Source organism: Sebastes fasciatus, chromosome 1 (assembly GCF_043250625.1).
Source record: "Sebastes fasciatus isolate fSebFas1 chromosome 1, fSebFas1.pri, whole genome shotgun sequence".
In the NCBI taxonomy this organism is placed as follows: Eukaryota; Metazoa; Chordata; class Actinopteri; order Perciformes; family Sebastidae; genus Sebastes; species Sebastes fasciatus.
In genome coordinates, this window is record NC_133795.1 from 32,891,642 (window position 1) to 32,917,114 (window position 25,473).

General features: G+C 40.3%; 1 protein-coding gene across 3 annotated transcripts in view; it reads left to right on the top strand.

Annotated features, from left to right (window-relative positions):
- Positions 1-2,390: 2,390 nt before the first annotated feature.
- The window catches only part of trim62.1 (tripartite motif containing 62, tandem duplicate 1), a 45,100-nt gene continuing 22,017 nt past the window's right edge, over positions 2,391-25,473 (top strand). For all 3 annotated transcript variants that reach the window (XM_074644398.1, XM_074644417.1, XM_074644406.1), the window contains exons 1-2: positions 2,391-2,534; positions 4,124-4,643. In XM_074644398.1, the coding sequence (XP_074500499.1) occupies positions 4,236-4,643 (408 nt within the window). In that variant the 5' untranslated portion in view covers positions 2,391-2,534; positions 4,124-4,235. The remainder of the gene's footprint in view (positions 2,535-4,123; positions 4,644-25,473) is intronic.

Consider the following 25,473-nt stretch of genomic DNA (forward strand, 5'->3'; position numbering starts at 1 on the left):
GTGATGTAGTGCAATTATAAGTGGCTGTAAATTAAAAAGGGGATATAAATTATGACGTGTTGTCTACAGTCATCATAAGGTAACTAGGGCTGACTCAAATGCTTCGAAGCGTCGACCGTTGCAATGGTATTCAACCTCCAAATCAGTATTCGAATGCTTCGGTTTTTTTTTGTTTTTTTTAATACACTGTAAGTATGTAATAATAAAGTATAAATCCCCAAATAGCACATGAAATAAGGAATAATCCTACAACATTTGGATATATATTCTACATCAATTATTATTAGTTATTCTCAGACGGATATCGCTGTTTGTGTGTAGAGGTGCGTGTGTGTACAGTAGTGCGGCAGCGGCACTGAAACATGCACTGAAATGGGGAAATGGAGATAGACAGACAGAAGAACATGTCAGCCTGCTGTGATGCACCGCAAAGCTTCAAATTCGTTCGAATATCTCACACCGAAGCTTCGAAGCCCAAAAAAAATTGTATTCGGGAAAGCCCTAAAAGTACCTTACATATCTTTACATGATTATTAAATTACAGCCCCACCTCCAACTTATAATACACCCCATATATGTTGTAAAATGTACAATTGTGTGTACTTGATTTAGAATTTACTAAGCTGTGTACAATTAGTACGCAATGTATATTTTGTGAAAAAAGGATTGCGCTTTAACACAAGATTAAGATTAAGATTTCATACATCATACTAGAAGTATTTTGATCTTTTATGAAGGTAAAAGCAAGTAAGTAAAAATATAGGCTACTTATCAAAAGTAAAAGTACTCAAGACAGCTGAGAGGCTGTCAGTGCTTTATGATTGTATTAGATTACTATTGATGCATCACTGTGTAAGCAACATTTTAATGTTGTAGTTGGTCACTGTTGAGCTAATTATAACTGCTGTATACATATGGCTAGTTTTATTTATTTACAATGCATTATGCTTTTTTCTTTTTAGATAGATAGATAGATAGATAGATAGATAGATAGATAGATAGATAGATGGATAGATAGATAGATAGTAACTTTATTGATCCCGAGGGAAGTTTCCAGCATCACAGTTCCATAGTGCAAAACATGTTAGTAAAAAGGCAGTAAAGAAGTTAGTAGTACAAAGTACAAAAAAATATACCAGATATAAAAATACAAGGAGATGAAGAAAACTGTTAAAACTGAATATAGTGCAGGGTAACAACTGAGATACACGACTATTAAAAAAAGTGAATATAGTGCAGAAGAGACTGTTAAAAATGAATATAGTGCAGAAGAGACTGATCAAAATGAGTATAGTGCAGGGTAACTCCAGTAGCTTAGTCTATGAAAGTGCACTGTGTGCATTATTATCTGTCTGTTTTTAGCTCACATTATATTTTGTATGCAAAATCATAGTGTGCTTTACAAAATTGTAGTGGAGTAAATTGTACAATACTACGATTTGAAATGTAGTCATAGTAAAAGTAGCATGTTAAATGGAAATATTCAAGTAAAATGCAAATTAGTACATGGTAAATGTAGGCCTACACTGATGGTAGTTTAAGATTAAGATAAGGGGAGATAAGAGTCCCGCAGTGGGGAAATTTGCAGTGTACAGCAGCAAAGGGGATAGTGCAAAAAACAAGATGCGTCAGCTAACACGGTAAAAAAAAAAGAGCTAAACAAAGTGTAACAAAATATGAACCATTTAAATAGAAGGAAGTATAAAAAAAGGAGCAGTATATACAGTATTGACAATAAACAGACTATTAACAAAATTGCACAAGTGGAAAATGATATTGCACAGTGAGAATGAATGAAATCCCACCTGAAAATATCAGGTTATTGTCAGTTACTGTCAGTGTTTTTTCCATAAAGTTGGGAGTAGGGGGGCTCACAAGAGGCAGATTAAACAAAAGAGCCAAGATTAAAGATTTTACAACACATGCTCACCTGTAACTCTCCCATAACTCTTGTGAAGGAGCCTCCTCCACCTCTACTGGGAGCAATCAGGTGATCTCTCCTGACACCTGCTGGTTGCAGCTGCACACTGCAGCCTGTGCAAGACCCTCTCCTTCACTGAGCAGGGATAGCCCATTTTTATGGCAACTCCAACACTTTTTTTATTATTATTTTTAATGCAAACTATTTATAATATAATATAATATCAATAGTTGCAGTACATGTGTTATAGCATGTTTATTTGCTGTAGTCAAGGCAGCTATAAGCAGCAATGCTAACCAACCAGGAGAGCAGGGCTGAGGAAGTCTGGGCCACTCCATTGTTACAGGGAGTTAAACTTTACATTATTATTTTGTTTTACCCTCGTATTTACTAAAATAAAACCACTAAAATCTTCAAATTAAAAACAAATGAACTGCTATTCCCTTTTGTAACGTATTAATCGTGGAACAGCAGTTATCTTGTAAATATAATGTTTGATAACACCCCTCCGTTGTGAGACGCAGTTGGTACGGTCTGTTGCCGCTGGTTGCTGCTCTCCTTCCTGATAGACTCTAGTGTATCAGAGCCGCGGTCTGTCGCTGCGAGGAGGAAGGTGAGTTCAGCCTTTTTTCTCCATTCCTGTTCATTTCTTTGACTATGAACTGTCAGATATAGATACCTTCACTCCTCACACGTCTCCTCCTACTCCAGCTTCTTAATGTGTAGCGTATTAAAGTAGTTTTGCCTCATTTTCCTCTGTGTGTCTGCCTCCTCTCATCCTCCTGCTGTGCTGTCGTGGTCCTGCTGCTCGGTTTATGTTTACAAACCCAGCTTTAAAGCAATGTGGAGCAATTAAAATAGCATGTCTGCTGAGTTACAGCAGACATGCTGGCTCCATAGTTTGTGAAAAGCTCACAAGCTGTTGGAGCTCTCTTCATAATGTGAATTTAAAGGGCAGCTTGTTATAACACTGGGCTGAGAGATAACACCTACTGCTGCAGGTGTTCCTCTGTGTCCCTGTGGGTTGGTTGGTTGCTGCAGACAGTTTGCTGTGGAAATCAACAAATCCTCCACAATGAGAGCAAGGTGAAGAAGTGTTTTTGATAAAAAGCATTAATATATTCAGGTGCTTCCTCAGTTAAAGGGAGAAAGTGAAACTAGATTGTGTGAATGCTCTCTCTTGTGAAAGCTAAATTAAAATGGCATTAAAATGAATGTTAATGTTAAGAAAGTAAGAGGTTACAAGAGCAACCTATAGGACATGCTTCAGGTTCTGTATGACATCATTATTAGATGATGTAAATGTAAATCAAATTTGTATTGTCACACATTGTATATAGCATAACACACAGTGAAATGTACTCTCTACATTTAAACCATCCTAGTATGTTAGGAGCAGCGGGCAGCTACTATACAGCGCCCGGGGGGGGGAGCAGTTTTTAGGGGATTTGGTGCCTTGCTCAAGGGCACCTCGGCAGTGCCCCAGGAGGCAAATTGGCACCTCCCAGCTACCAGTCCACACTCCGTACTTTGTCCATGCAGAGACTTGAACCGGCGACCCTACGGTTCCTGAGTCCCGTAGTCACCACGGACTGAGCTACTGCCACCCCTACTAACTATTATTTCCATTGTCCATGTTCCTGTTATTTTCCTATTATATTCAATGAGTAGTTTGGTCTGAAAGTTGTCAAAAATCAAATTTCCCCAGAGGCCAAGGGGACATCTTCAGATTAGTTGTTTTGCTCGTCCAAAAGATAAGATAAGACTTTATTGTCCCGAAGGAAATGTGTCTTGGATACATACATTATCTGCCGTTAAGAAATGCGCCATAACACAGTACATGCCGTATACACAGGCTGTCACTAGCCCACATGCATACACACACACGCAGTACCAACAGTACATGCAAAGACTGCCACTGACACACCCAACCAACAAAAAGCTGTTCAATACTGTCCAAAAATTCTAAGAAAACTTGCAAATATTCAGATTTGAGAAGCTGGAACCTGTGATTAGGTTGGCACTTTTGCTTAAAAAGTGACAGCCAGCTGTGACAGCTCACTGCAATCACTATACCATTATGTGTTAATTGGGCTCTCATTGAAGTCTGTTTTGTTAAAGTGCAACCAAGAGAATCCGCTCCTGTTGATGATTTGTTTATGTGCATAATAAAAGAATAGCATCTTATGGTTATTTCAACAGACACAATAAAGGTGAAGTCTCCCACATGGCAGTAACCCACTCACTTGAAGATTAAACCACTCAGCTCCAGAGCATTGCCCTCGTAGATGCCGCTCAGCCTCCGTCTTTGCAAATGGCTTGCTGCTTGAAGGACGAGCTCCTCTGTTCCATCTGCCTCAGCATCTATCAGGACCCCGTCAGCTTTGGCTGCGAGCACTACTTCTGCAGGAAGTGCATCACCGAGCACTGGAGCAGACAGGAGCTTCACGGAGTGCGGGACTGCCCTGAGTGCCGGAGGACCTTCACCGATCCCCTCCTCTCGCCGAGTCTCAAGTTGTCCAACATTGTGGAGCGCTACTCGGCGTTCCCGCTGGACGCCATCCTCAACGCTCAGAGGAGCTCCTACCCCTGCAAGGACCACGAGAAGGTCAAGCTCTTCTGCCTCACCGACAAAAGTCTGGTGTGCTTCTTCTGCGACGAGCCGGCGCTACACGAGCAGCACCAGGTCACCACTATTGACGAGGCGTACGAGGAGATACAGGTCAGTTAAAGCGCGCGCACACACACACACACACACACATACACACACACACACACACACACACACACACACACACACACACACTCTGACAGCTCATTAGCAAGGGTGAGGCTGACATTTTCTTAAAACCCATCAGCACTCCACGCCACATTCAGGCAGTTGCACTCATTCGCCCTGTGGGAGCTGCCCAGACAGTTCAACCTCAGTCCTCTATTGCCACAGAGCAGCTCCACTGAAGCAGTTTGGGGATTTTGTGCTTCGCTCAGGAGTACTTAGAGCGCAATAGGTGCTGAAGAGTGAAACGTATCTAATTTAGTTTTCCCTCGCTGATGGCCACATTACCTGTCTCATCTGTGAGTTCAGTCGGGTGTCATTCTGGCTCTGAAATAAAGTTTTTTTTACACTGTGTATAAATGTCAAACCTGCCTTTTGCCAGCAATGGTTATTTTAAGTTACACATTTAAATTCTGGAAATAGTTCACAAAATGTACCGATGAAACACTGATATTAGTGATGCACTATGGATAGTATTGGAGTGTCATAGTGTTCTGAGTGTTTTATGCATAAAGTAGAAGAATTGTGTCTCAGTGAGAGGATTTTGGCTCTGCAAGTAATGCCGCGCACAGACTACATGAGAGCCAAGCTGATTTTGGACCTGTTTCCTCCCTCCTGACAATCGTCAGCAAAACCTCGATTTTTTGATAGTTCTGAAGACTATCTATCCAGATATTCTTGTGGTGTGAGGTATGTTAAGAGTGTTTTTTACATCCCCCCCGATCCATCCTGGCCACACCGATTTCAAATCGGATATCCTGTTGTGTGTGGGGAACCCCGAGGACAGCCGATGACGCAGTCACGTGGGAAAAATGGTAGCCAATTGGTAACCAAGCTGACTGAAGCAGTGGGACAATCACCGCCACCATAAAGTAGTAGTAAGATGGACCTCAGAAATGGAGGAGCAACTTGATTTGTGGCAACAACACGAGTGTTTATTTAACGCGTCTCCATGACTTCATCCATTGAGAGCAAAAACTAACATCGCTAATTCTTCCTACCCATCGTACGCCATGATTATTTGGACTAAAGTCACGTTTGATCGTTTGAGATTTTGCGAGATATCCATTTTTTTGAGTCGGGACTTTTGTTGTTCATGAATGAATCTGTTAGTGTGTGGTGTGCTGTTTTGACCAAATCGTTGCTCACCACACACTGTAGGAACAAAACTATTATATTTAACATTTAACATGTCGTTATGTGGGAGGTCTCTCACATTTTAAACATCTGTTAAGATTTCAAAAATCTTTTAGTGTGGGCCAGCCTTACGGAAATGTAAGCGCACGAGAAGATGTGAAGCGTTTGTTGAAATGAGAACAAAAAACTGATCCATTAATGTTCAGATCAATAATATTGTTCATGACAGTAACTTTGTAGATATGAGCTTCCTTACGAAGCTTATGTTAATGTGTCATGTGTGTTTACACTGAGTCATATTTTCCACATCAACAGGAACCGTTCAGTGTTTGCTCTCCTCTCTGTGTTTGGATAATTCCATTCCCACAGAGCCAAAATCCAATAACTGTGAAACAAAGCTCCTAATCCCGTTCCTCCTTAGCTCCAGTATGCAAAGAAACACATTCCAGTCTCATTTCATGTAGCCTGTCTCATTTCTTAAGCTGCTGTTACCAATGTAGATATTGAGATCTGCTCTTTATAACATAAAAAACATTTGGCTTCCAGTTTTGTTGGCAGACAGCGAGCTGAACTTTCTGATAAGAAACAGACCAAAGTGTTGATTGTTAACACTCATGTATGCAGGTTTGAAGGGTTTACACTCTGCCGTTGCAGATCAGACCAACGCTCAGGCCACATTGGACGTCACACTAACAATCTTTCACAGCTCTGGTTATTCATAACATTGAGGTTAATGCTATACTATCATCTTTACTGTTGGTTTGCATTTATATAATGCCACAGCCGCTGTAACCTTTGAGTGTTACTTTATAAGCGCTGCAGAGACTGTATCAATGAGATTGACTATTCATTACACTGACCTATTGCACTCCTCTGAAAGTGTATCTTTGACACTGGCAAGTTCATTTTGCTCTCACTGCTCTGAATCCGTGAGCCGGTTAGTATGGAAGCTGCAGCTGAATTATAAACTTCATCTGATGCAGAATAGTGAGACAGAATTGATGAAGGACATTTTGTCATTTTCAGAGTACGAACCTCAGAAGTTGACACCATTTCTGATTTCTCAGACATTCTGAGGTGTTGTGCTGATTGACAGCTGTTGGTAAAACAACAAAGCCAATCAGAGTTTTGTAAAACTGGATTAAGAATTGGGACCTTGTCCTTCTTTGCCAGAGCCAGAAAAATAGCGATAAGTGTGGATGAGATTATGCAGCTATACGTTTGCTCCTATCAGCTGTTACTGCAGCTTTCATGTTAACTGAAAATTAAGTTGCAGGACAGATACGTTACTTCTTTATTGGTTATATATCTAAACTGCTGATTGCACTGGAGTTACTCATCTGACAACATTACTGGTATCTTTGTACACTATGTACATATAACACAGACCATTATTTTCTCTGTAAACTTTGTTGTATGTATTGTAGGGCTGTCAGTCGATTTCAAATATTTAATCGCGATTAATCGCATGATGGCCCATAGTTAATCATAGTAATCATAGTTAATTTGTCAAGTATTTAATACTCTTAACAACATGGGAGTGGGCAAATATGCTGCTTTATGCAATTATATGTATTGTTGGAAATCAATTAACAACACAAAACAATGACAAATATTGTCCAGAAACCCTCACATGTACTGCATTTAGCATAAAAATATGCTCAAATCATAACATGGCAAACTGCAGCCCAACAGGCAACAACAGCTGTCAGTGTGTCAGTGTGCTGACTTGACTGTGACTTGCCTCATAATGCATGTGATTATCATAAAGTGGGCATGTCTGTAAAGGGGAGACTCGTGGGTACCCATAGAACCCATTTACATTCACATATCTGGAGGTCAGAGTTCAAGGGACCCCGTTAAAAATGGCCATGACAGTTTTTCCTCGTCAAAATTTTGCGTAAGTTTGAATTTAGCCGCTGTAGTATGACATGGTTGGTACCAATGGATTCATTAGGTTTACAAGTTTCATAGGATACCAGTATTTTCACTCTAGCGTTAAAACTGAGCCCGCTACAACCTCCGAAAGATCGATTGCGTTAAAGAAATTAGTGGCGTTAAAACGATTTCGTTATTATCACGTTAACTTTGACAGCCCTAGTGTATTGCTTTTGTGTATTTGTATGTTATCATAAATATTCAATTCTGATTGGTTAATCATGGCGTTCTACGGTCTGTTTTTTCTTTATAGCAGACCGTTGCTATGTATAACAGACCGTTGCTATGGGCGCAGTCCTGATGTCGGAGTCTGGCGGAACATTTTTGTGTCACATTATTGATTTCTTAAGTAAGTAGCCTTGTGATATGAAGCAGTGTTATAAATGTTAGCATCGGGGTCCTGCATCGCCCTGTTGGGGTTTATTTCACAACAATGACAATGACCCTTACATGTAACATAGCATTTATTTTTTATTTTATTTTGCTCTCTTATTTCTTTATTTTGCTTTTCTGATACCTGCACCAAAACAAATTCCATGTGCACAATAAATAAATTCTGTTCAGACAAAATAAAAAAAAACTCACAAACAATAATCAGCATATGAATGAGTGAAGCAATATGGCAATTCAGTCTAATTCGCATTCTTAATATCAAATGCTTTTAAATATTATTATTTTTTTAGGGATGTTTTAATGGGATTATAACCAATTAACTCCATTCAGGTGGTTGTGAGGAGAGAATCAAAACATAAACGACAAGTACAGATTTCATGTAAACATAGTGAGACGATAGAGCTCCAGCGGTGCCCTTCTGTGTTCTGCATTGAATATAATTAACAGCGCTGTGAACTTCAAGAACTTCAATGCTGTCCTCCTTAATTTCCAGTCAGGCTCTGCACTGGAAGCCTGAGAAAGGTCAAAAGCGTGTAATCTTGGAGCAGAAGTAATTAGGCCCAGCACAAGATGTTTCTCTCTTCCTGGACACCAGCTTGTCCCTCTGCTTGGAGCGCTTTTCAAGGCGGCGTTCTGGCATTTTATATTCTGGCAGGAGCTTTGGAGGCTTCCCAGATCTACAATACTGAAAGAGAGTACGAGCATACAGAGGCCCCATCGGAGACAACCCAGTCTCCCGATGAGCTTGGCATACTCGCCTTTTTAGATCTACAAGTGGGGCGGTTTGTTACGTAACGTCTCATCATGTCTTACGAGACAAACACAAACATCAGAACACGGCGGCAGATGGTGTCACAATTATTTTCTGTCACGTTCGTTTGAGATTACAAAGTCAACTTTATTAGGAACGTGTCTACCGTAACTGTGAACTTTATTCTCTGAATTAAGGAGTCCATGTAAGTAACACTGTGATAATAGATATCATTTCTTGTTTCCTTCCAGAGAGCAGACAGGAGCTGTGTGTCAGATAGAAACTAATGTGTGAGAGCTGTGCCTGCAGGCACAAATTTCACTTTCAGCATGAGGCTCGACGATGCTTAGCTAAAGTGCCAAAACAACATGGTGAGGATGTGTTAGAGTGCAGCAGCAATCAGCTCCAGTGTTTTGACTGCCTGGGCCAGAGGGGTACATGCCGTGCCAGCTTGGTGACCTCTTTTAAAATGAACCTTAGAGTTTTTACAGGGTGGGAAAGTTTGGCGATGAGGGGGGGGATTTTGGTAGGTCGAGAGCCAAAGCTTGATTTTTTTGTGCCGAATTGTGTGACACTTTGGCACATGGGATTTTGGATTGGCGTAAGCTGTGTATATACGTTGCTCTCTCTCCTCTGCCTCTCTGTTAGCGCGATATAACTCATCATTTGTGTGGTTCTGCAGAACTGTGACTCCTCTTTAAGATGAGCTCTCAGAGAGGGGGAGGAGAACTTCTGTGGTCTGCTTAAAATTGCCAAATATTCTGTGAAGAGTCATGATTTAGTTGTACGGGAAAACCAAAGAAAAAAAAAAACACGCACACTAATGTCTGAGTAATAGTGGTTCACGGTTACTGTCCATTTTCCCGGCAGTGTTTGCTGCTGAGTTACGTCATCCTCCATCACCCGCAAGAGGAGCAGGATGACACACACACACACACACACACACATGTCCTCCATCACCTTGTTGTCATCAAACCTTCTATCTTCAAACACACTGACTTGTTTCACAATCAGAGCTCCATGGATGACGAAATCAAATTTTAACATCCACAGTAGACAATCAGACTCAAACATACAACCCCCTACGATGGGCCACCATGATGAACTACAGAAACATAAAAACGTAGTCTGATCCAGAACTGCTTTGTGTCGGCAAAATTGTGCGGATTTCTTTGGTGATAAATGTTATCTCTGTAAATACATCATCTCACAATTTATATCTATTCATGGCTTATATTTTACATAAGCTTTAATTCACTGTTACAACACATTTCAGTATTTGAAGCCTTAGATTTGATATTCTCAAACAGACTAAATTCCCAAAGGTTTTTAGATATACCACTAGGGCTGCCCAATTAATCGCATATTAATCGCAATCACAATTTTTGTCTCTTTTTATCTGTTCAAAATGTACCTTAAAGGGAGATTTGTCAAGTATTTAATACTCTTATCAACATGGGAGTGGACAAATATGCTGCTTTATGCAAATGTATGTATATATTTATTATTAGAAATCAATTAAAAAACAAAAACAAAGACAAATATTGTCCAGAAACCCTCACAGGTACTGCATTTAGCATAAAAGAATATGCCCAAATCATAACATGGCAAACTGCAGCCCAACAGGTAACAACAGCTGTCAGTGTGTCAGTGTGCTGACTTGACTATGACTTGCCCCAAACTGCATGTGATTATCATAAAGTGGGCATGTCTGTAAAGGGGAGACTCGTGGGTACCCATAGAACCCATTTACATTCACATATCTTGAGGTTAGAAGTTAAGGGACCCCTTTGAAAATGGCCATGACAGTTTTTCAACTTGGAAGTGAAAGCATAAAGCAATGCTGCGTTTATTTAAATGTATTTATATTTGTCCTTAAAATCAATGAATAATCATAATAAATAATCGTGACCACAATATTGATTAAAATCAATATTAGCCATAATCTTGCAGCCCTATACACAACACACTGGTGTTATGTCATGGCACCACCACTGAGACTGTGTGTTGACAGTGTGTTTGACTGGCCAGTGTCCACTGACGAGGGCAGCCTCTGGTTAGTCCGTGGCAGGCTGTAATCTCCTTAGCCTGGCATGTCACTCCGCTGACCTCAGGCCTTGAGTCTTGTTGCCGTGTTGAGAGCTTTACCTCCTGCTGATTTGCATCCTTTTCCTCCCGTAAACGCTTCTGCGGCCAAAGCTGTAATGCACACACGCACACAGACCCAGCACCCGACCACCGTTGCAGGGTGACGCACGCACATCTGGCAAACATTCACCCAGCACATAATTGCTTGCATGCGCAAATTTCGCAACATAAAGGACATTAAGGTAGGATGGAGGAGGATTTGTCAGGGAGCGGAGATTTTACAGGGAACTAATGCATTCTGATTAGTAGGGTTTTTATTCCACCGGGCATATTGGACGGCATTAACACCATTTAAACGTAATGTACAAGAGCAGAAAGCACTCTAAATGCAAAATCTCAATTTTCAAGAAGAAAAAAAAATCTCAAACGTCTTGAACTAAAACATTAAACTGGGCCACAATCAGCCCTAAAAATCTCCAGATTCTTAACCAAGCAGTCTCATCATTTTAATCCTTATTTTGTTGTGAAATTCGTTTGGCCCGTCAGTCTTACTTTGAACTCATTAAATGAGGTTATAACCAGAGAGCCAGACACTCTTATCTACCGAGCCACATCCTTCACCCTGTACAATGTGTGCTTTATGTTCTGGGAAATGATGCCTTTTGTTTTAGGCAACATGGTTAATGGTGATGAGATTACAGTTCCCTCCCTCGGTCAGCCTCCGAGCACTGGCGCCATCTTAAATAGAGGTTGGCTGGATCGCTGTAACCCTGATTGGTGCTGGACGAAGCTGCGCTCTTATTATCACACCACTGTGGCCTAAAAGTTGGCAGTCAACTCCTGTGGAGGACAAAGTGGGAGCCACAGCAGCCACTGTGCCTTAATTGTGATGATGGAGGCTGTCAGTGGGCTGTGTGCGACCACAGTATAGCAGGGCTAGACATCCTGCTGTCTACTAGCCCTAGGGACGTGTTTCCGCTCTATTTGACAGCGATGTTGAGCCCAGACAAGAAGGGGAATAAGACTGTGGCCCCTGGTTATCCATGCATACTTGGGGACTTAACTTTGTCCCACAGAGTATATATATCATACAGTAGATGGTATAGCAGCAGGCAGCTGTGCAGTAATGCTGGTCTGAGTTCGACTAAAGCCCACGCAGCTGAAGAATTAAATGATTATGTAGTGTTGAATCGCCCACGCAGACCTGTCACTCAAAATGTCCAGATACACCTGTGAGCCGTCCTCCATTAACACCTTTCTTATACCTACTTATTCCCTCCTTGTCAGACAACAAACAGGCGGGTTAATCATGAAAACGTATTAGCGGGTTCTCTCGTCCGCCTCGCTGTAATGCAGGGTGGCGTTTTGAAAAGGGAGAACAAGCATGCCAGCCTTTGAAGTGTTCCTCTGGTGGTTTAAAAAAACATGGCTGTCTTTCACTCTCTGACTGTCAGAGCCCCAGCCGAGAGCTCTCTCCGAGCCTGCCATCACCACGCATGGCCGTGCTGCTGCAGTAATGAGTCAGGCAATTTCAAGGGCACCCACGGCTGCCATCTCCCCTGTGGCTCGCCACAGTCTGCTCTCCTTTCCTCCAGCAGCTCCATCTCGCTCTTTCTCCTTTTTTTCCCTCTCTTTCCTGTGCTTTCTTCTCTCTCAGTAATCTTCTTGTTTTGAAGGTATGTGCTTTATTAAAAGCTACAGATCTTGTTTGGTAACCAATTGGGAAGTTTGGGAAGCTGCTTCCCACCCTGTTAATTCCCCCCCCCAAACAAATGAGTTGGTCCGGCTTGGCGGTCAGTCAGGGTGGTGTGGCAGAGAAGGCTGCGTTCATGCGGAAATGAAGCCATGGGGAAAGACAGAACAGTGATGTTCCATTAGGGCAGCGCTGGCATATTATCCTCATCCAGAGAGAGGCAGTAGCTTGTGCTGCACTTATTACTGATACCACTGATGATGCTTGAGGCAGGGCAGAGTTGGACTGCATGTTTAATTCAGCCCAGGCTGTTGGTAGATCAGCAGATAAACAGCTGCATTGATTGGAGAAAGTAGAGCTGGTGCTTCCTGCGTCCATCACACAACATTTTGTCTTGTTTAGATGATTACTTTGGCTCAAGCTTAAGTGAAGTGAGTCAGATGTCGATACATCTGTTGTGCATTAGAAATGTTTATGTAGGCCTTCTGCACAGATGAGGGCAGGAAACATGCAGGCCAAAGATGTTTTACAGCCACATACTGTAAAGAGATTATCTCCCAAAGTATTTTAAGGCCAAGATGATCGCAAAATCCAGGTGTTTCCTAAAACTATATTGACTAATGATACTCTTAGAAATGATTGTAGACTAATGAGTCCCCACTTGCTCATAGATAGCTAAGAAGCTGATGTTGTTATGCTTCCGCGACCGCAATGGCCAGAGTAGGGATGTCACGGTGAGGGAATTTTCCCACTGGTTTAATGAACTTGTGACCGGTGTTACCGATTACACAGGACATTTTACAAGAAAATATGGCGCTCAATATATGTAGACCGCTTACTTTGATCTTTATCGTTGGACGGCTGTGTATCTGGCCTCTCCGGTCCAGCTTTCGCTCCAAGGCTGCAGGTTTCCACCCGGAGCCGCTGCACCATGCACACCGGCTGTGACCACTCCGTCCGTCGCTCAGCGATTGTCTCATTAACGTTATGGTTCCCTTATATCATTTGGTTTAGATCTGACGCTTTGCCAAATAGGAGCTTTTGCTTTTCGCTTTGACACCAAATCCTCCGCCATCGTCTTGTCTGTCAACTCTCTCTTGTTCCCAGTCTGAAATCTGACTTTGGCATAAACGTCCACTTGGACTCAAGGATGAACTTATTCGATTTTGGTGGTCAAAGGTCACTGTGACCTCACAAAACACATTTTTGTCCATAACTCAATAATTAATATGCTAATTATAACAATTGTACACTAATGTCTAATAAGTTAAAATTATGAAGTGATGAAGATGAGTGATATTCCAAAATCAGACAATAAAACTAAACTAACACACAGAAAAAAAATTGTTGAACATTCGATTTGTGCAATTGATTTGCCAGTTTTTGTTGCCATCGTCATCCTCTCCTCGTCTAATACATTGATCTTTGGTTTTTAGTCTCCATATCTTCTTTTTTCATTATTTATGGTGAACATGTTCTGTTGCCACATGCTTACACACAGTAGGTGTAATAAAGATATAACACACTACAAATTTATGAACTATGGAAAGGGGAAAAGTCAAATATAACACTGAGTCATATAGATTGATGGATAGTTTTAGAAATGTAGTGAGTAAACTGGCAACTGAGTGTATATTTGCTTTGCGACATTGTAAATCATACAACCTCAAAGATAGCCATCTCTGAAGAGTTCTGCAGAAGTGCATTTCATAGGGCTGTCAAACGCATTAACGCAACTTGCGACTTGTAGGCTCTAGCGGGCTCAGTTTTAAAGCTAGAGTGAAGATACTGGTATCATATGAAACTAGAAAACGTAAGGAATCCATTGGTACCAACCATGTCATTTTTTATGCTAAATGCAGTACCTGTGAGGGTTTCTGGACAATATTTGTCATTGTTTTGTGTTGTTAATTGATTTCCAATCATAAATATATACATACTTTTGCATAAAGCAGCATATTTGACCACTCCCATGTTGATATGAGTATTAAATACTTGTCAAATCTCCCTTTAAGGTACATTTTGAATGGATAAAACAAATGTGTGATTAATTTGCAATCAATCGTGATTAACTATTTTAATCTGTTGAGAGCCCTAGTATATCATTTCCTGTTTAATTGCACAAGCTCCCAATGATTCATTGTAAATGAATGCATTGTACCTGCTGACATCAGTAGTCAGACATGTCTCTCTGCCAGTTAAACCTGCAGGTCACAGGGTTGCTGTGCGTGCTGTAACTGGTCTGGCAGACCAGAGAGGGAGAGGAAGGATCACTGGTGGAGAGGAGAGATTTACTGGTCATCTTAGTGGATGAAAGGGGAAGTGCTGTCCTTAAAGTTTTGCGGCTTAAAGCGAGGCTTAATGCTGCTCCCTAATGTGAGGCAGATCAGCAGGGAGAGCCGCCTGCACACCAGCGACACCGCTATAAAGATTTCATTAATTTGTAATTTGTAAATTGTACATTTTTATTATTTTATTCTAACGTTTTTATCTATTCTTTTATCTATTCTTTTGTTTTTATCCATTCTTTTGTTATTATATTGTACTGTTTGTCTCGCACCAAAAATGCCAAAGAAAATTCCTAGTGTATACCTCTTACACCTGGCAATAAACACCATTCTGATTCTGATTCTGATTAAATGAAAAAAAAGACCAGGCAGTGGAAGATGTTTCTTTTTCTCTCTCTGAGGTAGAATAGCTTTTAAAAAGTGGTGAATATGAAATGAGAGTTTGAGAAAGATGAGTTCTTGGCCGAGACAATTTCAGATCTTGCTCCATGAGTGGTCGCATTATTTAGGCTTCTCTGCTTTACTGTTTTGTCCGTGTCAGTTTGATATTTGGGTGGATGTGAACTGCTGTACCCAGCCGCTGCAGCCATGAGACTCTGAGCCCTGCGCTGCTTGATTAGCTGGGGAATTAAGACAGATTACAGGCCATTGTTCTCGGGGGTCTGGGCAGGGCCGGACCGGGCTGTAATCTCCTGTAATTCCCAGCGTCCGTGATTTGCTGCAGCTGATTTAATTAGACGTGCTGCTGATAGGAGTCCTCATTTACAGCTTCCAATCAGCCAGACTCAGGTCTGACCCTGAGCTAACAAGTCTAGAGGAGGAGGAGGGAGAAGGAGCCTGATGATGTTTACCTCTTAAATACCTCTTTTGTCTAGATGAGAGAGTCGAGCTGTATTTCTCTTACAACCCTGTGGTTCTCCCACAGTCCAGGTGGGACAGGAGGTGATTGATGGGCAGGCAGGCAGGTGCTCAGTCTCGGTCTAATTTTAGCTTTGGGAAATGGTGTCAAATTAAACAACAGCTCTTTGCAAAACAGTTGTGTAATTATCTGAGTCAAGAGGGAATAAAAGCTTGTTAAATAATTCGTTTTTATGATTATGTGTGAAAGTGGAAAACTACCAGAGAGTATAAGGGCCACATTGAGGGGGAAAAAAATCGGGAGATTTCGAGAATAAAGTCATAATATTACGAGAAAAACGTTGTGATTTAATGACAATAAAGTCATAACTTTACAGGAAAAGAAAGTCGTAATATTACAAGAATAAAGTCATAACTTTACGAGGTAAAAGAGTTATTTCCTCCTCCACAAAAGAGGCGATTTCCCCCAGATCTGTGTGGTTCTTTTCTTCGAAATAAACAGTTTCTTGCACAATCTTTTCAAGGTCCTGATACTTATGATAATGTAACGTGTAACGTGTGATAAACATGTAAAATTACTACTTTATAATATTATGACTTTATTCTCATAATACTACGACTATTTTTTGCTTAAACTTCCGACTTTATTCTCATAATATTATGACTTTATTCTTTAAATCTCAGATTTATTTAGTTTTCCCCAATGTGGCCCTAATACTGTGTCTTAGAAAACACCCAATGAAAGTGAATAAAGGTTTTGCATGGCTGGTTTGGCCTGCATAATAATTTATATCTCCATTAGCTGTTTAAACACCGTAACTCCTAAATTACCTGTTAATGTGATGTATGGTCAATTCAAGTTTCTCTGGCCAGGTAATCTAAGAGCTTGTTTATTTCCCATAATGCATTTAGTATGCATCCAGGGTCAGGCTAATCAGTGGGGAGCAGTCAGCTGTATTGTCTGTCCTCACCCTGGTTCCTCCACTCATCATCGCTCCCAGTCTGCACATTAGCGGAGGCTTCCTGCTCCAGCAGCTGTTTGCAGTTTAGGCGTTTAGCAGAAGCTCTTATCCGCTGTGACTTACAATAACTGCAGCTGTAAAACAAGCGAGTATTCGTCAAGCATTAAAAATGTAAGTTGTCAGATAGATTAGAGGGTTGGGAAAAGGGATGCATCTTAAATCAGGAAAAGTCAAGTAAGAACACCCGTCTTATCAGCACCGCCATGTATTGAAGTGACAGAGAAAACTCCTCTTTTGATATACAAGGCATGCCTTGGTGGTGGTTTAAAAAAAAAAAGACACGTTTAAATAAGCGCCGGAGGTGTTCGGAATCAGTTTGTTTGCTTGATCGTCTCAGAAATCTTTTTCTCTTCATTTTGGCTTTTCATGCACACTAAGATGACGATTTTTGACACCTGAAAACAGAGCTTTTTGAAAACGATCTGCAGAAAGATTAAATCTGATAACATGCATTTTAATGTGAATGAGAAAACTGAGCTTTTGAAATGACGTGAGCCTGATTGGGGGCTGTGTGGCGCAAAGTTAAAAAGATACCCCCTTTAACCCACCTTCCTTTTAAATGTCAATCTAGGTGATCACATGATACAGGTGTTGTCATGAGGCGACTTCATGATCGTATTGATTTGCACCAAAGAATCACTGCTAGCCTTATTAACAAGTAGCGTTTATGACCAGCAATGAAATGACTATTTTTAGCTCGTTCAGATGTCTGTCAACAGAAACGGAAAAATATGTAAATGAGAACAACTAAATGGTGAATTTGTCTGCATTAAAACACCATGTAGTTCATCACAGAGAGCAGGAGACTGAGCAGAGGTTATAGCAGTAACTTGGCTGTCTGTTCCACTCCTTACCAGATGTTAAAGCTCAGTTTTGTGGTTTGCTGACCAAAACCGGACGAGGAAGAAAAGATTCATCTGCCTTTTGTTCTGTTCAGCCGTTAAAATGTGTTGGCAGAGATAATTACAAATATTACCTTAAAACGCCAGTGTGGACGAACGTTGATTTCACTTTGACGTCATAGCTATAATATGTGGGTATGCAGTAAAAGATGAGCATTTTCTCAGGAGGTTGTATGGTGAGCTGAAGTCCTGCCCCACTTTCTGGTTAGCTTCTGTTCCACTAGCTTATATAGACATTTTGCTTAAGTCTATGTTTTCTAAAAAGTAAAAAGTAGGGATTTAGAGCTGCAACTATTAATTTAATAGTCGATTAGTTTAATAGTTGCCAACTAATCAAATAACTATTTTGATAATCGATTAATAGGTTTGAGTAATTTTTAAGAAAAAAAAGTCAAACATTTTCTGATTCCAGCTTCTTAAATTTGAATGTTTTCTGGTTTCTTTACTCCTCTATGAAAGTAAAATGAATATATTTGAGTTGTGCACAAAACAAGTTACTTGAGGACGTAATCTTGGGCTTGGTGAAACACTGATTGACATTTTTTCACCATTTTCTGACATTTTATAGACCAAACAACTAATCGATTGATCCAGAAAATAATCAACACATTAATTGACAATGTAAATAATTGTTATTTGCAGCCCTAGTGGGATTTTCTGTCCATATTTTAAGCTGAGTTGGTCTCTACTGCTGTGCAGGGCTTTGGATTCGAGCAGTGTCATTTTAACAAAGCTTACATGACAAAGACTTCAACAACTGGAGCTCCCATGTGTCATCTCGTGACTAACTGCTCAAATCTGTCTGTCTAGCACAGTAGTAGATGTTGCATTGTCTGGCTGAAGCGAGTGAAACAGTGTCTAGCTTTAAAAAGGGGAAGTTATTTGTCTCTCTATACTGTGGTAGTATTGATTAATAATTTACTCTGTATTATATATTTTGTTTGCACAGCACACAATACCACTTTGCTTGTATGTGGCCTTGGTTTTTCTTATAATTGGGAGTAAAACCGAGAGAGAGTTTTCCTGAAGACTGATCTTAATCATATTCAGTATATTAGGTTTTGGAAGGCTATGTGGGTTGAAACTGGTCAATACTGCACAAACAAGACATGCATCAACTGTAAACATATTTTTTTTCCTGCTCTGTGCTCAAGCACAGCCTGAAACTTTTTAATATGATGATCCAGGCTTCAATATGTAGATTATAGGAATCATCAGGGGGATTTAATAGCATGCAGACCTGACTGGAGGCTACACTTAAAATTCATGGAACTGTACTGCCAGCTTCTGCAGAAACAGTCTGTTATTTTACAGTGTGACTCGACAAAAGAGGCACACATCCCAAATATTTATTTGATGTCTGCGTGAAAGAGAAGCAGACGCACACTTTATTTGGTCAGATAGAGCTGCTGGCGAGTGCATACACAACAAGCTACAACCGAATAGCTTCCAGCTGCACCCACGGTGCTTAGACGAAGTAGAGGCAAACAAATCTGTTTGTTATCCCTGCCGTGTGGCGCTCGCTGGCATGCTACCACGTCATGTTTTCTCACATGGTGATTTGTTGCGCTTGACACATGCTACATGGTTTTTATATTAACAACATGTTGACTTTTAGTCACTATTAGAGGTTTGACTAATCCTAAGGAGCTTTTTCTAAAAGATGACACTAGCTTGTGTTTGGTTGTGATGAAAATCTGCTGGCAGTCAAATGTGTCCAAGGGTCATTTTCAGGGTGTGTTTACCCAGCGTGTCCTCACAGTGAAGTCAGTGTGCAGCAGCAAAGAGATGATGGTGTAAGCAGGAAATGCTGTGTTGTTATGCCTGCATGACGGCAAGTTTGGTTTCTGTGTGTTTGGTTTCTGTATAGCCGGGTGGAGTTTCCTAATATAGCTGTTAGTCTAGTGAATGAACCTTGAAAATGAAACTAGAAAAGAATAAACTGAAGAAAATGTAGGTGAACTCACTGCTGAAATTTTGCAGTTGAAACTTTTGACGTAAAACAGTGGCAGTAAAAATACTATTATGGACAGTTCCAATATTCAAAAATCTTCTAGGAAAATCGACAGCACTACATGATTACTTGATTTTATTATCTATTTAGCAGGGACAATGCACAATACATATATCCTAACAGATATAGCTAAATGCTTATTTTCATGTGTTCATGTTTTCAAGTGCTGCGCAGGTTACAGAGATAAAACATCAGTTGTATCAAAATCTTAAAGGAGTCACAATAAAACAACAGTCGGAAAAAATAAATTCAACAACGACCTCGAAACAAACAACAGAAGAACAATACTAAGTTCACACTAGGGAGCACAATATCAGTTTCAATGCTGGCCAAATTCAGTGTCTCTTAGCTCAAGGATAACAGATCTGATTGTCATTCAACCAATTTTTTAGACACTATTTAAAATGTTTAAAAGAACTTTGTGTACTTTTTGCATACAAAAAAAGCTTCCACGGAAATGCACTAGTGTGGTTACTGTCATCATTGCTTGGTTCCTTCCATACATTAGCTATACATGCTTATCCTTTAGAACAGTGTTTCCCAAATCTTTTTTCTGGGGACCCACTTTATAAAAATGACAAACCACAACGACCAAATTCACGATAGGCCTCATCTATAGATCGTGAGAAGAGCGAATTTGTACGTAAATCAACGTTCCTGACCATTTTTACTGCCATTTCTGCATCACCTCGTGTTATCTTGAACAGGTAAACCAGCCATGTCGAATAGATATACGTCTCATAAACTTTGTTTTATATGTTATTGAAAACAAATGCACACGTTAAATACTTTATAGATGAGACCAAATAAATGCATTTCGGTGAAGTTAACAGGCTCTCGTCTTTTTCCTCTCATCAGTAAAAGAAACAGAATAAACGCTAGTCTTTCATATTAGATTAATAGAAGAAGAAGAAGAAGAAGAAGAAGAAGAAGAAGAAGAAGAAGAAGAAGAAGAAGAAGAAGAAGAAGAAGAAGAAGAAGAAGAAGAAGAAGAAGAAGAAGAAGAAGAAGAAGAAGAAGAAGAAGAAGAAGAAGAAGAAGAAGAAGAAGAAGAAGAAGAAGAAGAAGAAGAAGAAGAAGAAGAAGGGCACTTTATTAATCCCCGAGGGGAAATTCAATTTCCAACAATTTTAATTATCAGAACAATACAAACATTCAGGCTGCCTCATGTGGCTCAAAGGTTTACTGCAGATATAAATGTTAAAGACTATGGAAGAAATTCTGCACATTCATTTGGCGACCCTAATAAATTCTTGGTGGGTCCCGACCCAGTCTTTGGGAATGACTGCATTAGAAGGTCGGCTGGAGCCAATCTCAGCTGTCATTGGGCGAGAGGCGGGGTAATTGAACAGGTTCCCAGTCAATCACAGAGCTGACACATGGACACACAATTAACCTGCATGTCTTTGGACTGTGAGGACACAAAAACCCATGCAGGCACAAAATTCACCAACACTTCTAGTAGTCTTTCTCATAATCTTATTTCAGACATCTGAACCCCCCTCAGTCCCTCGACTCACCTCTTCTGTCAAGCCCTGACCTGTTATATACTCAGGCATATGTGCAATGCTGTTCCTTAAAGGCCGCTAAATACAGAAATATTCAGTATTTCAACAATATTGGACCAAATTTCTTTTTCTTTTTTTAGAAAATGACCTTTAGAGACTTATGCAGACAAACACACAACATACAGTTGAAAAAGGCGCTGTTCTGAGGCTGGAGACTTGGACTTCTTGAACAGAACCAGGAAGTTCCGGTCTCACTTTGGCTCTTTATATGCAAACATATAAAACTCTGAATAGTTTGAGTCTGGTTGCTGCACAACTTCCTTATATAGCCACTTGAACCAGTTTTACTTATGATCCCTTTCTTTGGAAATAGTTACAGACGTTGGTGATTCATAGAAGACGCTTGTGGTTTATTTTGGATTGTAATCTCACAGTCCTAAAGGAAGTACATTTTTGTGACGTTAATGTTTATCAGTTGCCTGTTGAGATGATGTGCGGCACTCTCCGAGATTAGCGTCTTGCTCTTGACAGGGTTGATTGATAGCTCTTCAGAGATGGGTTTAAACGGGTTGCTGCTGTAGTGAGAATATTCTGAAATTCCATATTAGGCCCGTAAGCATTTAACCCAGCTGTCTGTCATATAAATTTCCAACTTCAGCTGTGAAATTTGTGTGTATACCTCAGACTCGTTATTTGAATAGCTGTGTAGACGCCGGTTGTGCTGTAACAGCCTCAGGACGGATGGTGAAGCACTGAGTGTCTTCTGTCAAGCTGGTGACTCTTTGCAAACAGCAGGCTCGCTCTTATCGCTCGACACTTCTCAGATTTCCACTCCAGTGCCAACAACGAACCCCCTGTTCCTCTTAAATGGCTTGTCCTCCGCTGTGTAGATTATCAAACTTACCACTGATGCTCCGAGACCCGCTCAGACATCCAGCTACCTTACTACACACTCTCCGTTCTCACTGCTCCCTCAGTTCAGTGTGTGGACTCTGTAGACCTTCGTCAGCAATTCAAACCCTGTGAATCTTTTTTTCATTTTAAGGATAAAAATATTAAAACCGACATGCAGTGTTGTGTTTTTTTTGTCCTCAGCTATTCATGTTTGGGGGTAAAATATTTGCATACTCTGTGCCCTTCCTCGCTCCAGGAAGTGGAGCAGCAGCCCCTGAGCATTCATCATTTACATGACGTGCCCTATATTCAGAGGACTGGAGGAGGCCGCCAGCATCAGCGCCTCCAATAATCCCCACTGCTTTTACCAAATGTTTCCTGTAAAATAGATGTAGTAGATGTGGGGGTCATTGGATCAGTCACAGCAGACCTGTTTCATCTGTCAAAGAACGGCTGTTTTGAAGATATATCTGTCAAATATTGTGCTGAAATTGTAGCAGTAGATTAGTAGTAGTGCTGCTCAGTAATAAGACTAAAAGATGTACCTTTTAGTTTTTACATAGTTGTCAGCTAAATTTCCTTTGATGGGAATTGAACACATTAGTTATTACACTAGTATTAATTGTGGAAAAAAAATATTGCTGAAAATTTAACAAAAAATTTATAGATTAATCTTTAAAGGAGACATATGCTCATTTCCAGGTTCATACTTATACTCATACGGGTTTCTAGTAGAACATGTTTTCATGCTTTAATGTTCAAAAAACACATTATTTTCTTCATACTGTCTGTCTGAATATATCTGTATTCACCCTCTGTCTGAAACGCTCCGTTTTAGCTCCTGTCTCTTTAGGACCCCCTTCCAAAAAAAGCCCAATTTGCTCTGATTGGCTTGTGAGAAATATGGTACACCTATGTGTAAAGGTAGTTCTCAAGCCGTGGGCGAAATATTCTAACGAGCCTGCATTTGACATAGGAAGGGGAGTCAAATCTGAACGGCTTGTTGAATCAAACGTTTTCTGATATAGGCAGCCCACAAGAAAACTGACTGGGTTGTCTTATTTCACAGTTTGTGGGTTGGTAGGCACTCCTCCAGATACCCAAATGTATGAGCACAGGCACTGGAAAAGTGAGTTTTTCATAATGTGTCCTCTTTAAATCATTTATCAAGCACAAATGCAAAACATTTCTTGGTTGCAGCTAATTCAATATGACGATTTGCTGCTTTTACCCCTTTGTTTTATCATTGTAAACTCAATATCTTTGTGTTTGTTTTTCTTTACTCTTTGCCAGTCAGACAAAACAAACAATTAAACCTTATGCCTAGTCCACACTACATGACTTAAGCCCGGATTTTCCACCTGCCGACAGTTTTTAGATCTCCTCCGGGCAAAAGCCCCAGATCAGACAGCGACTTATCTACATAGTGGAAATAGTAAAGACGTGTGGAAACAGGCTATGTTGGGAACATGTGTGCCAACGACATCCTCAACAAGCATGACTACGCCGCGTGTCACTTCTGGGGTGTGTTTTCCTGGCAAAATGTAATTTGGCGACCTCAATAGGGAATTCTCCCGGTGAAAGATCTTGTAGTGTGTGACCTCCTGTCTCCGGTCAGTCATGCAGTGTGAAAACCACAACCACTTAAAGACTCCCGATTACAAGACAGCAAGTTGTGTAGTGTGAACAGTACAGCGATCTGACGTCTGTGAATGTCGTGTAGTGTGAACTTTTGAATTTTCTGACATCTTATAGAGTAATTGGTTCACTTAGGAACATGTCGGAAAATAGTAAAAAAAAGCCCATCACAAGTTTCAAGAGCCAAAGGTGACGTCTTCAGATTTCTTGTTTTGTCCGACCAGCAGTCTAAAACCCAAATATATTCATCTTACAGTCAGTGAGAAGCAGCAAATCCTGACATTTGAGAAGTTGGAACCAGAGGTTGTTATTTCTGCTTGACATTTTAAGCAATCAAATCGATTATCAAACTTTTTGGCATTTCATTTTCTGTCAATCGATTAATCAGTCTTGTAATCTCTCCAGGGTAACACTTCATTTTACAGGTCTGCAAATTTCATGGTAATTAGGGGATAATTAGCAAGTAACCTGTTTGAAATTTCTTTGTAATACTGCCAAATAACCCCAATATTTACCTCAAAATGTATCGAAAATAACTTTATTATAAACATTATTTAATAATTATATGTTAAAATAGAAAATAATCATTAAAATAGGGTCCCTTAGGCTTGAGAAGCGGCTGTGTGCTGCTCTTCATCAGAGGTGAAAAACCAAAACTAATAGAAGACACTTCTGATCAGGCACAAATCTCACCATTGTGTGACTTATTGTCTACACAAATGTAACCTGGTAGCTGATGTCATGATTCAGGGAGTTTTTTAAAGAAATTTTAAATAAGTTATTTGCTAATTATTATCTATTTATCAGCGAACATGGAAATAAAGCATATCAATTAACTTTGTATTCTTTTCCTGGAAATGTATTAAATAAATGACCATCTATTGGGAAATAGCAGAATATAATTATTAAATTACATTTATAATAAATTAATTTTCGATACATTTTTGAGGTAAATATTGGGGTAATTTGGCAGTAAATCCAAAGAAATTTCAAATAGGTTACTTGCTAATTATCACCTAATTACCATGAAATTTGCAGAACTGTAAAATGAAGCGTTACCTTCGTTAGCACTAAACTGATGAGTTGAAAATAATTGTTAGTTGCAGCCCTAATAAAAATAATCTTTCATGTCTTCATCAGTCCAGATCTGAAAGTACCACAGCCTGTCCTGTGTAGTAGATGAACATATACAGTACCCACGCACTGTATAGGCCGTCTCAGGCTGCCTCTGTCTCGCCAGGACAGATGTTGGAGGTGAACATTGTGTCTCCGTCCTGCTCAGTCAGCTCAGCTCAGCTGGCCTCTCTGCTGGCTGAGCTCAGGCTGCAGGGACGCTCTCGTCCCCCTGGAGAGGCTGCAGGCTCTGCTGATGCTAGAGGAAACACGGCTGCGGCATGTACGGCGCAGCTTGAGCTCTATTTGACGTCTTGGAACAAATATACCAGAGTTTGCAGCTTGAGACAGCAGTTTAGATGTTTTGCTTTTTGTTTCTTTTCACAAGTTTTTGTTTTGGTTGCCTCCCGCGACCAGAGGGGGGGAGGCAGACGTCACCCCAGACAGGCAGGTGAAACATTTTTATGATTGGTCTCCAATCCTTTAGACCACAGTTTATCATAGCACACAGCTCAAATACATCAGCCTTTGTTGGCTTA